At 51.7% G+C, this 15,761-nt stretch overlaps 1 protein-coding gene across 29 annotated transcripts in view; it reads right to left on the bottom strand.

Annotated features, from left to right (window-relative positions):
* Window positions 1-5,991: 5,991 nt before the first annotated feature.
* MYO18A (myosin XVIIIA) overlaps window positions 5,992-15,761 on the bottom strand; it is a 151,625-nt gene continuing 141,855 nt past the window's right edge. For 21 of the 29 annotated variants that reach the window (XM_083479692.1, XM_083479695.1, XM_083479689.1 and 18 more), the window contains 2 exons: window positions 13,474-14,819; window positions 5,992-7,528 (listed from right to left, as the gene is read on the bottom strand). In XM_083479692.1, coding sequence (XP_083335818.1) covers window positions 13,475-14,819 — 1,345 coding nt within the window. In that variant the 3' untranslated portion in view covers window positions 5,992-7,528; window position 13,474. The remainder of the gene's footprint in view (window positions 7,529-13,473; window positions 14,820-15,761) is intronic. The other 8 variants (XM_083479705.1, XM_083479707.1, XM_083479702.1 and 5 more) reach the window with 1 other exon arrangement.

The following is a 15,761-nucleotide window of genomic DNA, read 5'->3' as shown; positions in this document are numbered from 1 at the left end:
CACACTGCTCTCCATCGAAGCAGGGATCATAGAATCATAGAATCATAGAGTTGGAAGAGACCACAAGGGCCATCGAGTCCAACCCCCTGCCAAGCAGGAAACACCATCAGAGCACTCCTGACATATGGTTGTCAAGCCTCTGCTTAAAGACCTCCAAAGCAGGAGACTCCACCACACTCCTGGGCAGCAAATTCCACTGTCAAACAGCTCTTACTGTCAGGAAGTTCTTCCTAATGTTTAGGTGGAATCTTCTTTCTTGTAGTTTGGATCCATTGCTCCATGTCTGCTTCTCTGGAGCAGCAGAAAACAACCTTTCTCCCTCCTCTATGTGACATCCTTTTATATATTTGAACATGGCTATCATATCACCCCTTAACCTCCTCTTCTCCAGGCTAAACATGCCCAGATCCCTTAGCCGTTCCTCACAAGGCATCGTTTCCAGGCCTTTGACCATTTTGGTTGCCCTCCTCTGGACACGTTCCAGTTTGTCAGTGTCCTTCTTGAATTGTGGTGCCCAGAACTGGACACAGTACTCTAGGTGAGGTCTGACCAGAGCAGAATACAGTGGCACTATTACTTCCCTTGATCTAGATGCTATACTCCTATTGAAGCGCCATCAGAGTTTACAAGGACACGTTCCACAGAGGCACAAGCACTCAAAGAGAGGCACAGAAGTGGGTCAGCAAGGAGAAGAGATGTGAGGGCCGGATGGCAATGTCTGGAGGGCCAGATTTGGCTCCTGGGTCTGAGGTTTCCCCCCACCTGACCTATCCAGAGACAGATGAAACAGAGGGTGTTCTGCACAAATGGGGACGCATGCTGAGAGGCAGAATGCGCCACAGTTGCTCTGTATCAGGTGTGCAGAAGCTACAGCCCACCAGCTATTGTCAAACTACGACTCCCAACATCCCTGAACATGCTGGCTTCTGGGAGCTGGGAGTCCCAACTCGATGGCGAGGGCCACAGGTTCTCTTCCCCTCCACCAGCCGCTTCACATGCACCCAGGAGTCTCCTCCTCGCTCGGCAAACGTCATCTTGGCACCTTGAAACGCCTTCCCTGGGAGGCCCTTGCCAGGACGGGGCTTTGAGGAGGAGGCATCTCAGTCGCAAACATGTTCTCTGTGCCTCTGTGTCGCTCTGGAGAGGATTAGACTGCGCAGCAAAGGCAGGTGGGGGAAGCCCACGGCGCCAGCGCACTCGGCCCGCACCATCTGTTCCAAACAAGCCAGGATTTGTGGCCTAGATCGGCTCCTCGCTCTCGCACTCCCCCTCCCCAGCTCTTGCAGGCCCTTTCTAAAACCATGGCCCCCGACCCCATGAAAGGAAGAAGGCTGTGGGGCCACTTAAGGAGGAACTGGCTCCACAATGCTGGCTGCAAATTAGCTGGAATCATAGCATTGCAGAGTTGGAAGGGACCCTGAGGGTCATCCAGACCAACCCCCTGCTGCCACGCAGGAATCTCAACTAAAGCATCCCTGACAGAGGTCCATCCAAACTCTGCTTAGAAACCTCCAAGGAAGGAGGGTCCCCCACCTCCCGAGGGAGTCTGTTCCAGAAAGTTTTCCCTGATTTTCAGCTGGATTTTCTTTTAACTTGAATCCATTGGCTCGAGTCCTACTTGCCAGAGCAGGAGGAAAGGGAAGGAGCGGCAAAATTCACACGGATTAGGTCCTTCAGATGCTGGACTGAAACACCCAGCAGCTGGTGCAGCCAATGGCCAGGGATGATGGGAGTTGTAGTCCAGCTGGGGAGCCACAGGTTCTGGAGCAAGCAATGGCTCGCTGTCCCTGCTTTGCATGTGTGCGCGCACAAACACACCCACACACCTCTTCAACCATCTCAAAGCAGCCTTTCCCAACTGGGCATGCTCTGACTGTTTTGAACTACAACTCCCATCATTCCCAGCCAACACATAAGGACAAAAGAAGAGCCTGCTGGATCAGGCCCATGGCCCATCTAGTCCAGCTTCACTCTGCACTGCAATAAATCCTTTCTTCTATCTGTCCTGTTTCTTCCCATTTCCAGCTTCATGGCATGTCCTGCAGAGTCTTCAGACAGCAACAGCTGTGCGGGACGGGGGCCGATAAATATAGTTAACGTTATTGCCATAGCACAACCCCACTTTTTTATTTAAAAAAAGGAAAATAAAATTGAATAGCATTTTTGGACTGCATCCATAGGGTACCAGTCCATTTAATGGCTTAGAATATTGTGGGCAGAACCAGCCAGTCAGCTGGAGGTGAAGTGGCCCCTCCCTCACCCAACTCCCTTGACTTCCTCTGTTGTAAGCGATAGGCTCAGAGGCCCCATAATCTCTAGATCAGCCTTTCTCAACCCGTGGGTCCCCAGATGTTGTTGAACTACAACTCCCATCACCCCTAAGCTAGCAAGGCCAGAGCTCAGGGATGATGGGAGTTGTAGTCCAACAACACCTGGGGACCCACAGGTTGAGAACCGCTGCTCTAGATGCTTTCATGAGGCCAAAGGGGGCCTCATCCAGCCCAGTTCTCACAGTGGCTGACCAGACACCTATGGGAAACCAGGGATCAGGACCACAAGAGCAACTGGGATCCAGAAGTATTGCTGCCTTCAACCACAGAGACAGAGTAGAGCCCTCCTGGCTAGTAGTCAGCAGTAGCCTGATGCTCCTCCATCAATTTGTCTCGTTGTCTTTCAAAGCCATCTCAGTTGGTGGCCATCGCTGCATCTAGTGGGAGGGAGTTCCACGGTTTAAAGAAGTCCTTTCTTTTTCTTGATCCTTCAACTTCCAGCGTTCGGCTTGATTGTCCGCAAAGGTTGTTGCCACGCTCTTATGAGGGATTCTGTTCATTCCCTAAGCAGGCGGTGAAAGGAACCCAGCGGTCACTGGAGGTCACAAACGTGGGCAGCAGCTGGTGCCGATGGCATCTGAGAGGCCTGAGAGAAAGAGCTAGGACGCATTCCAGGTTGCTCGAGACAAAAATTGCCCATGATCCGAAAACGAAAGGGAGGCCGCTGAAGGCAGGAATCTGCCACACAGGGTTAGCGTGATTTGCTCACCACGTTGAGGGTTTAATGCATGCCCAATGCAGCCTCGGCACCCAAAGCTGAACTCTCCTCTGTACACTCAAGTTCCGGTCCCAAAGAAAAGACAGGATTTGTGCCAAGACTGACTCCTGATTGCAACCTTTGGAACACAGGATGCAGCACCATCAGAACAAAACTCTCTAAAACAGGAGGCAGTGATGGCTTTAAAAGACAAATGCCTTCAGAAGGAGAGGGTTATTGATGGCTACCAGTCCCGGTGGCTGGGCTGGGCTCTGCCTCCAAAACTGGGGGCAGCGATGCTTCTGAATCCCAGTTGCTGGAAACCACAAGGGGTTTTCCACTGGGGCATCTGGTTGGCTACTGGGAGAGTAGGATTATGAACTTGGCGGGCTACGGACTTGATCCAGCAGGCTCTGCTTATGTTCTTAAATTTTGCTCCTTGTTTTATGTTCTTAAAGTTTGCTTTAAAGAGAGCCAGTGTGGTGTAGTGGTTAAGAGCGGTAGACTCGTAATCTGGGGAACCAGGTTCGCTTCCCTGCTCCTCCACATGCAGCTGCTGGGTGACCTTGGGCCAGTCACACTTCTGTGAAGTCTCTCAGCCCCACTCACCTCACAGAGGGGTTGTTGTGGGGGAGGAAGGGAAAGGAGAATATTAGCAGCTTTGAGACTCCTTAAAGGGAGTGAAAGGTGGGATATCAAATCCAAACTCTTCTTCTTATTATTATTGTATTTTAATATTTTTCTGGAAGCTGCCCAGAGTGGCTGGGGAAACCAGCCAGATGGGCGGGGTATAAATAAATTATTATTACAGTGGTGCCTCGCAAGACGAAAAGAACCCGTTCTGTGATTCTCTTCGTCTAGCAGTTTTTTCGTCTTGCGAAGCAAGCCCATTGACGGATTAGCGGATTAGTGCTATTAGCGGCTTTTAGCGGCTTATCGGATCAGCTGATAAGCGGCTTAGCGGCTTAGAAAAAGGGGGGGAGGGGAAAAAACCCGCAGGAACTTGCAAGACATTTTCGTCATGTGAAGCAAGCCCATAGGAGATTCGTTTTGCGAAGCACCTCCAAAACGGAAAACTCTTTCGTCTAGCGAGTTTTCCGTCTTGCGAGGTATCCGTCTTGCGGGGCACCACTGTATTATTATTGTTATTGTTATTATTATTATTATTATTATTATTATTATTATTATTACTCCTGCCATGGAAGACAGAAGTCTTCTCCCAACAGTGTGACAGTGTTGCGCCCAGAGTTGTCACCCCCTCTGCCTTGCAGGTTCTAGTAATGCAGAGCTGAGGACCCAGCGGCCCTCCAGATGTTCTTGGGGTCCATCTCCCATGAGCCCCTGAGCACTTGCCATGCTGGCGGAGGCTGATTTAGTATTTATTGCATTCATACCGCACCTTTCTTCCAAGGAGCTCAAGGTGTTGTGCACAGTTCCCTCCCCCATTGTATCCTCACAACCACCCTGTGAGGTAGGTCAGCCTGCAAGGCAGTGACTGGCCCAAGGTTGCCCAGTGAGCATCATGGCCTAGTGGGGATTTGAACCCTGATCTCTCCAACACTCTTAATTCCTGCACCACAATGGTTGCTAATTCACAGCAGCATGGGGGAAGGGGCAATGCTTCCGCCCTTGGTGCTGTGAAACCGAGTGGGCGTGTTTTGAACCAGCACTACACCATCTACAGGTTGCCCGGTGTCTGTCTATTTTTTAAAAAAAGTTAATATGCCAGATTTAACACACAACTGATTTACAACATTCTCTTCTAAGTCAGTTGCTGCCAAGGACAGACAATTACTGGTTACGGATCTCTGTTTCTTAAATTTTGTTCTGATCCGAAATTCAGTTCTGCACATTTCCACAGCTTCTGTGGATTTAAACATCTGCGTGAAAATTAGTCTGCATTTTCTTCAAATAAACCAGGGGTCAGCAAACTTTTTCAGCAAGGGGCTGGTCACTGTCCCACAGACCTTGTGGGGGGGCCAGACTATATTTTTTGGGGGGGTGGATGAAGGAATTCCTATGCCCCACAAATAACCCACAAATAAAAGGACACACTCTACTCATGTAAAAACATGCTGATTCCTGGACCATCCACGGGCCAGATTTAGAAGGCGATTGGGCCGGATCTGGCCCCTGGGCCTTAGTTTGCCAGCCCATGAAATAAACACATTTTTGTGTGCAATTTTCTCTGATGTAATGCATTTGTTCATGTTATTATCACAGAAGGTGCACTGTGAGGCACACTTTCTCCCCTAATGATTTCTGCAAACGTTAGCTGGCTGGAAAACTGCATCGCAAAATTCAGAGAAGAGCAAATTTCAATCAAGGTCTGCATTCCAGTTCTTGGATCGTTTTTCAGAAAGTGCGAATGAGGCACTTTCTCATCCAAAAGCAAACAAGAGTGAACTCCCGTCCCCTCCCCCCCCCAATTCCATCTCACCTCTGAATTGTTGTGTCACTTCTAAAGTGGACACAGAGGGAAGAATGACCTGCAGTCGAGAGGAAGCTGCCTGCTGCATCTCTACAGGAGGGACGTGTGCTGGACCTGCCTCTTCGTGGACTAGAGGAATGCCCAGGTCAGGGACTCACACAGAGAGGTGGGCTCATGTCAATGCGGATGATCTTTATGTTTCCACACTCTAGAAATAAATCTTTTGTGCAGCAAGAGAACAAAGTGTGCTTCCAACTGTAGAGGTTGGTGGAGTGGTTTTTTTTTTTTGCAGAATTATGGCTCCATTATATGGGGAAACGTATCTCCTCCACCCCTTCCCTTGGCCAGGACCATAGAATCACAGAATTGTCAAGGTGGAAGGGATCTCCAAGGGCGATCTTGTCCAACCCTCCGCCATGCAGGAATTTCAGCTGAAGAATCCCCGACAGAGGGCCATCCAACCTCTGCTTAAAATCCTCAGGTGGAGAGTCCACCACTGACACTCTCAGAGAAGACACCGACGGCCAGAGGGGTTTACACTACCCATAAATGACATTTATTTTATTTAAAGTCGACAGACAAGGGAGGGGAAGGGAACAAAAAATAAAATTAGAAAAAAATCCAACGCACAACTGAAGTAGTGCAAAAAATAGTAATAATAGAAACCAAACCCAGACGAGAGAGAGAGAGAGGAGCTTGGCAGTGCGGGGAGCCCCCAGCACTCCCCCCACCTCAGCTCTCCACCCCCACAAAGAGTCCAGTCTTGTGTATAACTTAGCGAGGGTTATAGGTGAGCGTTGGGGCTGGGGGGGCAGTGGGGGGCTCCTGGCCAGGGAAGCAAAGGGTGTTTTGGGAAGCTAAAATGCAAAGCGGCTCCTTTGGAAGTCTGCTGGAGGAGCAACAGCAGAGAAAAATGTGCGATAAAATATGGATCAAGCCGGGGGGGGGGGAGGAGACGACTGAGCCATTTTGGTTACCGGAAGGGGTGGGACCTGGGACCCCCTGCGCAAAGACGGCGTGTGTGGTTTTGTGAGTGTGGAGAAGGCAGAGAGGATACATTCCGCTCTTTCTTTTAAAAACAAAAGCATTCCTGGAGGTAGGGAGCCTCTCAGGGGTGCTCAGAAGGTGTGGCAGAACAACCACCACCCTGTGCCCACCCCCAAATCCAAGTGCAAGAAAATGCGGGCATGGAAATGACGTGGCTTAGTGTGCCAGCGTGCAAGGCATGAGCTGTGCGTGCTCAAAAGACTTGAGCTAGAGGGGCAGGTGGGTTTTTTTTTCCCATGGTTGGGAGGCAGAAGACAGAGAGTGCATCTGTGTTTTTCGGCTCAGCTATTTTTCTAAAAAAGGTTTTGAATAAAAGGGGGGTTGTTTCTCGTTTCTTTGGACATCACACAAAGGTCAGAACGGATTTAAATTATAATGTAAGAGGGGCAGGCACTGCGTTGAGAAGGGCTCTCCCGCCAACACCTTGACGCACGCACACAGAGGAAGCGAGGAGGGGCTGGCATCCTCTGCTGTCCACGGAACAGTCCTGCAGCCACAAACGGGGCCACCGGAGGCAAGCTTGGCAGGAGAGCAAAATCCCTCTGGCACACACACCGGTCAGCCTGGCTGCAGTGGCGGGGTGGGGGGTGGAGCTCCCTGCAGCTGAGCAGGGCGGCCAGGCCGCCCACCCCCAGCCCACCTCTTCGCCGCAAGGAACAAGTGGCCCCGCAGAGACCTTGCCTTTCTCTCCCGTGCAAGAGGACGGTGGTCGTGTGGCGCCCCCAAGCTGGCGGCAGGGGCGAGAGAGAGACTACCTGGAAGCGCGCTGGCCGGAGGCTGGTGCTGCAGAGGGGTGCCTCCGTTTGCGCCCGGCATGCCCAACCACAGAGAGGGTCGGGAGGCGAACGGCCCGCCAGCCTTGCTCCTGCCTGGGGCTACGCTGTGGTCTCTGCTGGCTTGCTCTCCGAGTCGCTGTCGCTCAGGTAGCTCCGGGAGGAGTGCTTGGACCGGTGGGCGCCGTCAAAAGTGTCTCGCTCCTCGTCTGACTTGTCGTAGGTGAATGATTTCCGATAGCCGGGGGGGCTGCGGGAGGGGGAAACAAGAGGACAAGGTCAAAAACCGAGGCAGAGGGCTGTTCTGAGTGAAGTGGAGGCTCAGCGGCTTGCGTTTTCCAAGCTGGCCACCTGCCCGGGTCAGACTGACACCCCCCTAAAAGCTGCCTTTCTTCAGCTTCTAATCCCATCGATTCACACACATGCACAAGTAGCAGCAAGAAGGCCTAATGGTTAGTGTCAGTTGTAAAAACGCCCTTTGTTCTCCACGCGGCTTCCAGGAAGGCCACTGCTATGCCCTGTAGTGCTGGCCGACACACACACATCAGCTGCATCCTACAAAACAAGGCCGGAGCAACTCAGTTTTTGCCACACAATCCATCTTGCTGTGATGAAATTACGCCAGTTTTGTCGTTGCATTGCTCCCCGCCCCCATTCCTTTCGATGCAAAGAAACACAATGCAAATTGAGAGGAGGAGTGTGATCTATTACATATCGTTTGCGGACTAAAAGTGACAATAGCAGTGAATCCCAATCGCATTTGCTGGATTGATTTCTGTTCCGGGCATGGAAGGAAGAAGCGATTTCCATCAGAAGCCTCCAACATCCCCAAGCCCTGGTCCAAGTTCTGCTTTCAAAGCCAGCTCTGGGTGCTCTGCCCTAACCAGGGCGAGGAGAAGACAGCAGCTCAGAACCCATATCCTGCGCCCAGAAAAACAGATTCCTGCAACGCACATAACTTGTGGGTTCGCCAATGCACTTTTGCTTGCGGCACACAATTTATTCTGCCGCTGCAAGCTAAAGGGGCAAGACATGAAGCACCTGCAATTTACTACTGGCATTCCAGCACACTGCCTCCCAACCCCTGCCTCCGCTTGGCTTGAAATCTCATCAAGGATCTCACACTGTATTAGGGACTAGAAAGATGAGGCTTCTTTTAAAAAGAAGGGGAAAGGGTGCCGATATTCAGAAGACTGAATCCTGTGCTCATTACGAAATTGGGGGCTTGGATGGTGCGGTTATGGGGCGTGAGTAGGCTTATGTGCCCTCTGCCACCGCTGGCTGGAAGGAGACTTCTCTCTCAGGAACAGGTAGTTTGCAAAAAGCAGAGCTTGATTTAAAATAGAGCTTTTTCCTCACGGTGGGGCATTCAGGGGTTCTCTTCCCAGCTCATAGATGGGGCCCCCACATCTCCTCTGGGTCTCTGCTTGCCTTGGCAAACTGTTAAGCCAGCAGCTCACTTTCACGAGAGCTCATTATTCATTTTTATTTTATATTTTTTCCTCTCCTCTCCCAGACACTTCCAGGGCATTCTGCAGTGATTTACTCTCCCCCGTAGTTAGCAGAGCTAAGCAAATAATCTGTAGCAAATCAGGCATTTGTTGGAAATTTCACCCCTATCTGTTGCGAGCCACGCTCGGGGAAAAGGGGGGGAGAGAGAGAGAGAAGAAATAACCTCGCTCATTACGCGGAGCCATTTGGAAATTCCCTCCCGGCACGAAGGATTTGCTGGAGGGGAGCTTTGTGATGGGAGCCTTGCAATTGAGCCTTGCTTGCCACCCCCCCCCCCACAAATTAGTTAAGTTGCGTCTGAAACAGCATTTCTGTCTTCTGTTAGGAGAACGCCCGCTGTGGGCACGGCACAAATGTAAAATCCAAACACGCGAATGGGAAAAGCAGCACTTGAGCCTTGCGAGGATTTGTTGGAAGTCGGGCAGCTGAAATCAATTCAGGATCCGAGCGGATCCAGCTGTTTCCTCTACAGCTCTGGGAATCCTGATTCAGATCTCTTCATCCTCATTAGGTTTCAGGCTCATCCAGACCGGAGGGAGGGAGAACCAGCTGCGACGGCTCTCCAAACCAGGAGGGGCCTAAACAGAAGCCTGCACAGCAGTGATGGTGCAGCAGTTAGAGCACTGGACTAGGATCTGGGAGAGACCAGGGTCTGAATTCCCCACTCGGCCATGGAGCCCTCGCTGGGTGTGACCTGCCTCCCACCTCACAGGGATGCTGTGGGGATTAAATGAGGGAGGGAGGGAGAACCATGCACACACTACCTGGAATTCCCAGGGGGTGGGGTGGGGGGGATAGAAATTAATAAATTAAATAAGCCCAAATGGCCTGGAGACGAAGGATGGGTGGAAGCTGTCCATTTCCCTTCCTCTCAAGTTCCCCATCTTTCCCAATCTTGAAGTTCAGTTCTCCACATTGCTATGTCAATTTGCAAATGCAGAGGTTGTGTTCCAGGTCACTGCAAAATGGTCACTGCCCATATATATAATTTTTGTGTGTGTGTAAAAGTCCTCGTGAAAATTTGGCAGCCTTTTACTCCAAATTTCTCCTAACGCAGACATATTTGTATGCAATCCTAATTGCAAACAGCTTTGAGGTGGCTGTTCTGTTGTTGTTTTTGTTTACAATCAAGCAGCATATGTTACAAATAAATAAAATAAGTAATAATCCTGCCTAATACAGTTTTGCAAGCGACGTTCATGGCCGCAATGCATTTTTTGGTATGTTATTTTCACTAACTTACACATTTTTATGCACACTTTAACCCCAGCACATGCATTTTTTTTGCACATGGAAAAATTCAGATCGTTAGGAAAATTCAGGCGAATTTCAAAGGACGGTTGCCGTTTCGGTTTGTGTTTTGCGGAGTGCGAAACAGAGCAATTCAGCTATGAAATGAATCAAGTCCCACTCCACCATGCTAGAGACAGGGAAGCATTGCCCTGAGCTGAGGGTGGCAAAAGAGCGATAGGCCAAGCCGTAAAAGGAATCCATAAAACCCATAAAACTATTTGACACTCCAGAATGCCATGGAGGAGGGAGGGGGGATGTGCTTCGCAGACTTTTGATACCCTTCTTTCTCAGGATGAAAACCTGGATTGATTTTTTTTAAAAAAAACCAACAACACAGGTTTCTCCCACAATGCACACAGTGTCGGGCACATTAACCACATCTCTTGCTGTTCTCGCAAACACACACATGGCCAAATTGTGTGAAACTTGCAGGAGTGATCACAGAAAACAGGGAGTGTGTGTGCTTAAGATGGGCTTGGGGGCGGGAGAGAAAAGAAGGCTGTGCATTACAGACTCACTAAATGACCTCCCTTGTCCCTCCTTCCAGCTCTCAGCAATTCCACACCCTGTTGCACAGTTGCTTAGAGGAAAAAAGAGACACATTTTCTTCCTTCTCTTCTCTTCTCTCCCCCCCCCTCGCCCCCTCTCTTACTCGCGCACCCGAACCCAATCCTGCCCCTCCCAGCTCCATTTCTTGTTATGGCAGCTGGAGCGTTAAGTGCATTAAGAAATCTAAAGCACAACATTCCCCCAGCTGCGGGAGGCTGCAATAGTAATTGAACATTTAAAAGAGAAAATGTCTTTTTTTTAAAAAAAAAAGTGTGGGGGTGGGGGCGGGGAGAAGGAAATAAAAAGAGAGAAAATGCAGTCTCTCTTTTCTAGATAATTCTCCCATTCAGAGCTGTCGGAAACCATTTAATACACAAATAAATTTTTGTTAGGGATTGGCAGGGAGGGGGAAGAGGGACGCGCACACAATCTTGCCTTCGCTGCTGTTGCTTCTCTTCGAAATGCTTGCTGCAGAGGCAAGCACACACACACACACACACACACACACACACACACACAGCCGCCTCTCGCTTGTCACATCTTCGAAGTGGGCAAACAAAGGCTCCCAACCTGGGCGTGCGCAGCTGCCAAGCGCAGCGCAGCCTCATCAGGAGATGTTCAAGCCTTCAGAACAGCAGTGACACTCCGAGAGAGACACGGCTTTCTTATGGCTCTCCACCCCGCCCCCCTCTGGGAACTCCCTTCTCTCTGGCCTAGGTAGACGCACCCTGGCATCTCTTGTGCCACCCGCCAGAATAAAACCAAGCCATCAGTGGCCAGGAGGAGGGGGGTGAACTTGGAGAAGACGAGAAAGACTGGTTGTGAGGATGGAGGCAGTGGGAGGCACAATCCTCCAGGTCAGGCCTGCACAATGATGGCCTTCCAGAGCTGGACAGAGCCTGGCACCTGGACATGGTGGCACACACTGCAGACGTGAAGGGCACCTTGGGTTTGGGTGGGTGGGGAAAGTGCTGGGGCAAGCGGTGGCCTAGTGCTGGCAGGGTTTTGTTTGGTTCCGCAGATCTGCCCTGGTGGCAATCAGGAGGGCTTGCTCACCTGACCATGAATAGTCCATTCAGACAGGAGAAACACGCACGCCCAAAACTCAGGTTGGATTTCAACCTGGAATTGGGTCTGCCCAGAAAAGGGCTGCATTTATTGGATGGAGGCTTGATCTTTGACCGGGCCAAGTGGGATTCTGATTTAGATACACATGCACCCAAATAGCTGAGAGATCACCTCCTTCCCTACAAACTTTCTCAGGTGCTGAGATTGGTGGTTCCTCCACCCTCAGCGGCTCGGGGGTGTGGTGGCCCAGGGGGAGAGGGCCTTCTCTGTGGTAGCCCCAAAGCTGTGGAACTGCCTCCCCGCAGAGGTGCATCTGTATGTATATGTTATGTATGTATATAGTTTTAATTCTATCAACGTTTAATTGTTTTTTAATGATAGATTTCCCCATGTTTTTAGTAATTCTTGTTTTTATCTGTAAGCCGCCTTGAGGCCTGTCAAGGAAAAAGGCGGGGAATAATAATAATAATAATAATAATAATAATAATAATAATAATAACGCCAACCAATGATGCCGAGAACCTCTGCATGGCAGGAACAGCCAGCCAGGCCACCATTGATGGCAGGCAGCCCTGCTCCAACCACAAAGAGAGGAGCTTGGCTTCAACATCAGGCAGGCCACGTCATCTGAAGACCTCCTTTTCTCAATAAATGGAGATATACTTCTTCTTCTTCTTCTTCTTCTTCTTCTTCTTCTTCTTCTTCTTCTTCCCAGCCTGTTATCTGTATTGGACTTGAAATTGTTTTTATATATGAAATTGTTCTAATCGCTGTTACCATCAGTGCGTTCAAGCCTGTGGAAGCCCTCTCTCAACTCAGACAGATTAGACAGGCAACCCTCCCTGCAGAACTTCAGGCGCACGGCTGAGGCTTCCTCGTTCTGGCAAGCTTTTCAAGATAGCGCTAGGTTTTATCGTAGATTTCTATTTCACAGTTTCAATTTACCCAGTTTGGCTTTTTTTACGTACGCCGCTGAGAAACGCAAGCGAATAAGCGTCATACAAATGCCTTAAATAAAATTTGTGAAATTGTTTTCATTGGGCTCGCTATGTTAGCTTTAAGGATTTCGGCTGGTGCAATGGAAACTATCCCCCTCTCTTCCTCGCACCCCTTTCCAAATCTGCTCCAGAGGGTTGAGGAGAAACCTAGAACAAATTTAGAGCATGCTCAGGAAGAAGAGAGGTAGTGGTGAGTTCTGCTGCACAAGCATGGATTCCTTCTTTGTAGGGGTTTCCACTAGATGACCCTATGAATCCTTGCGCAGACAGAATGAGTTCCTTAGCACCGTACTGGATAAAACCCAGGTGATTTAATATGTATATAATTTCTGGTGCTGTTATTGTTGAACTCCTGGAGATGTTTTATAGGAATCAATGCAAAACATGAAATGAAATAAACAAATGTCCCACTACTACCCTGTGCCACGCAGGTTAGGTGCCGCCCCCTTGACTGAGCAGGGAGAACCCAGTGCACAGGAGTCAGGATCCAGCCTGAAAAGGAAGGCGAGTCCTGGAGGATGAGGTTAGTGACTGGGGAGACACACCAAACGCATGCACACTCCGAGGCTAAGTCGACCCATGCCGTCCATCCGCTGCCAGCATGCAGGGAAGAAGAAGAACGTGGACATCCTTCCGGTTGGGTAAGCTGAGCTGCCGTTGATCCAGGATAAGGCTCAAATCCAGCCTGGAGGGCCTCCCACCCCTCCCCCTTGTTAGAGGTTAGTCAGGAACGCCGTGCTCACACCTGGCACACAACCGCCTCCATGCCACCTGCCTTAGTCGCTCTCCGGGCGATACAGGTACTTCATCATCAGGCTGTCCACTTCCTTCTTGCGCTGCTTCTCCTCCTTCTTGAGCTGTTTGTTGGACTTCCCAGCCTCAGGGCCCTCCCTGGAAACGTCCTCCCCTTCAGAGCCCGGGCCTGCCCGCTTGGGGCCCTTCTTGACACTGGAGTTGCTGCGATAAGAGACGGTGGAGCCCGACGAGCCGCTGGAAGAGGATTCTGAGGACGCCGAGCGCGAGCGCTGCTTCTTCTTCTTCTTGGACTTCTTCTTGGACTTCTTGGAGCGCTTCTTGGAGCTCTTCCGCTGCCGCTCCGGGGAAGAGGACGAAGAGGAGGAGGAGGAAGAGGACTCGCTGGAGCTCCTCCTCCGGCTCTTGCCCTTTGTGCCATGAGGCCTGGAGAAATCCAAGGCCGAGGCTGACCTGCGCAGGCTGCTGGCCGGGGGCTCGGCCGAGTGCTCGGCCAGGACGGCACTCTTGGTGCTCCGCACGCTCTTCCTGTCGTCGTCGGAGTCAGGATCCAGGCTGGAACGCTTGAACTTGATGGGCTTGTAGCTCAGCACTTCGTTGATGGCTGCCTCCAGGTCCGGGTCCAGGTAGCTGCGGTGGCTGACAGGCCGGATGTCAGGATCCTCTGCCTGGAGCTCATCCGCGGCGGAGCTGCGGGGCCGCGGGGGCACAGAGAGGCTGCGGGAAAGGGAGTGCTGGCTGTAGAGGGAGAAGGAGTCGCTGGGGGCAATGCTGGCTGCGTCGTCCAGCTGGGAGTGGCCCATGGAGAGGCGGGAGCCTGGGCGGCTGTAGGAAGGGCTGAGGTCGTCCAGGCGGGAGGTGCTCCGCCGCAAGCTGCCTGGGCTGGAGAGAGCGAAGCTGAGGGATGACCTGGCATCCTGCTCCTGGGAATCCAGGCCACCCCAGGAGGCCCCGCCGTGACTCATGGGAGCGGACAGAACTGAGGTCTTGTCGAACTCCGCAGCCGAGATGGACCAGCGTTTCTCCAAGCCCTTGTGGCAGAGCTGGCCGCTGGCTTCAGAGAAGGGCTGGGAGAGGACCGAGCCCCTCTCGTCCAGGTCGTCCACCACTCTGGTGGGCTTCTTCCACGAGGCGACAGAGCTGCTGTCGTCCAGGCCGCTGGCCCCCGAGTTGCGCTTGGCCTTGCGGAAGGAGCGGGTGGGAGAGGCCGGGTGCTCGTTCAGGGTGGAGAAGAGGGTTTCCTCGTCCCCTTTGCCACCGATGGAGTCCTTAAGGTTGCCCCGCTTCCTGTAGCTTAGGGAGCTCATGACGGAGGCGGGCCTCTCGTCAGCCTCCTTGCCCTCTTTAGCAACTGAGTTCAGGGCGGTTCTGACGGGGCAGGTGGAAGGGAGCAAGGGAGAGCACAGAAAGAGAGAGACAGTAAATTCAAGGGCTGGGGTGCTTGTGGGAGAATGAGCGTGAGTGTGTGTGTGTGTGTGTGTGTGTGTGTGTGTGTGTGAGAGAGAGAGAGAGAGAGAGAGAAGAAGAAGAGTGGGAGAGGTTGAGTGAGCATGTGGGAGGGGGAAAGGGAGAGAAAGAAGATCCAGAAAGAAAACAGCCCAACACTGTGTCTGCGAAAGAATTAACTTCACAGGAAGCATCATGCAAATTAAGGCATTGTTCTACACCATTGCTTCCCCCCCTCCCCCCCCCCGGAAAAAAGCCGCTATTGATTTCAATTAATTTTGTTGTCAACTACCTGAAAAACGCTGGCGGCACGTAACAATTGATTCCCAGCATTGGCAAAAAGGGGGCATTATCTTCCATAACAAAATGTTTTACATCCATGCCGAAGAATAAATTAAACCAATTAAGAGTGTGCCTCAGATCTTCCTTTGCTTGGCACATGGCACGTGTGGGTGGCTTTGGGGGAAGGAAGGAAGGGGAAGGGGAGGGGTGTGTGTTGGTGGGGGGGTAGCAGGGGGGCTGAATCCCCAAAGTGAGAAATGGCTTTGACACAAACACCCAACCCGATCCCCGCTAGCAGGTGCTCCCTTGAGGAGTGCGCTGGGATTGGGGTGGGCAAGGTCCACTAGCGCTGCTCCTGCCACCCTTTCTGCACCTGCTCAGCTGCAGGATATGGGAGGGGGGTCAGGGAGGAGCTTCTCAACCCCCACCCAACCCCAGGGAGGGATCATCGTCTCCCCTGCCACTTCGGAGGAACACAAAAGGCCCTTGTAACACCCGCAGGCAGGCAGGCAGGCAGGCACCCTCGGCTCAGCCCGCGCCATCAGCATCAGGCTGCCGCGGCTCAGTGCGGCTGGTTGCCAT

The sequence above is a fragment of the Podarcis liolepis genome (assembly GCF_965112155.1).
Source record: "Podarcis liolepis genome assembly, chromosome: 16".
NCBI classification, from domain to species: domain Eukaryota; kingdom Metazoa; phylum Chordata; class Lepidosauria; order Squamata; family Lacertidae; genus Podarcis; species Podarcis liolepis.
This window is presented reverse-complemented; position numbering and strand designations above follow the sequence as displayed.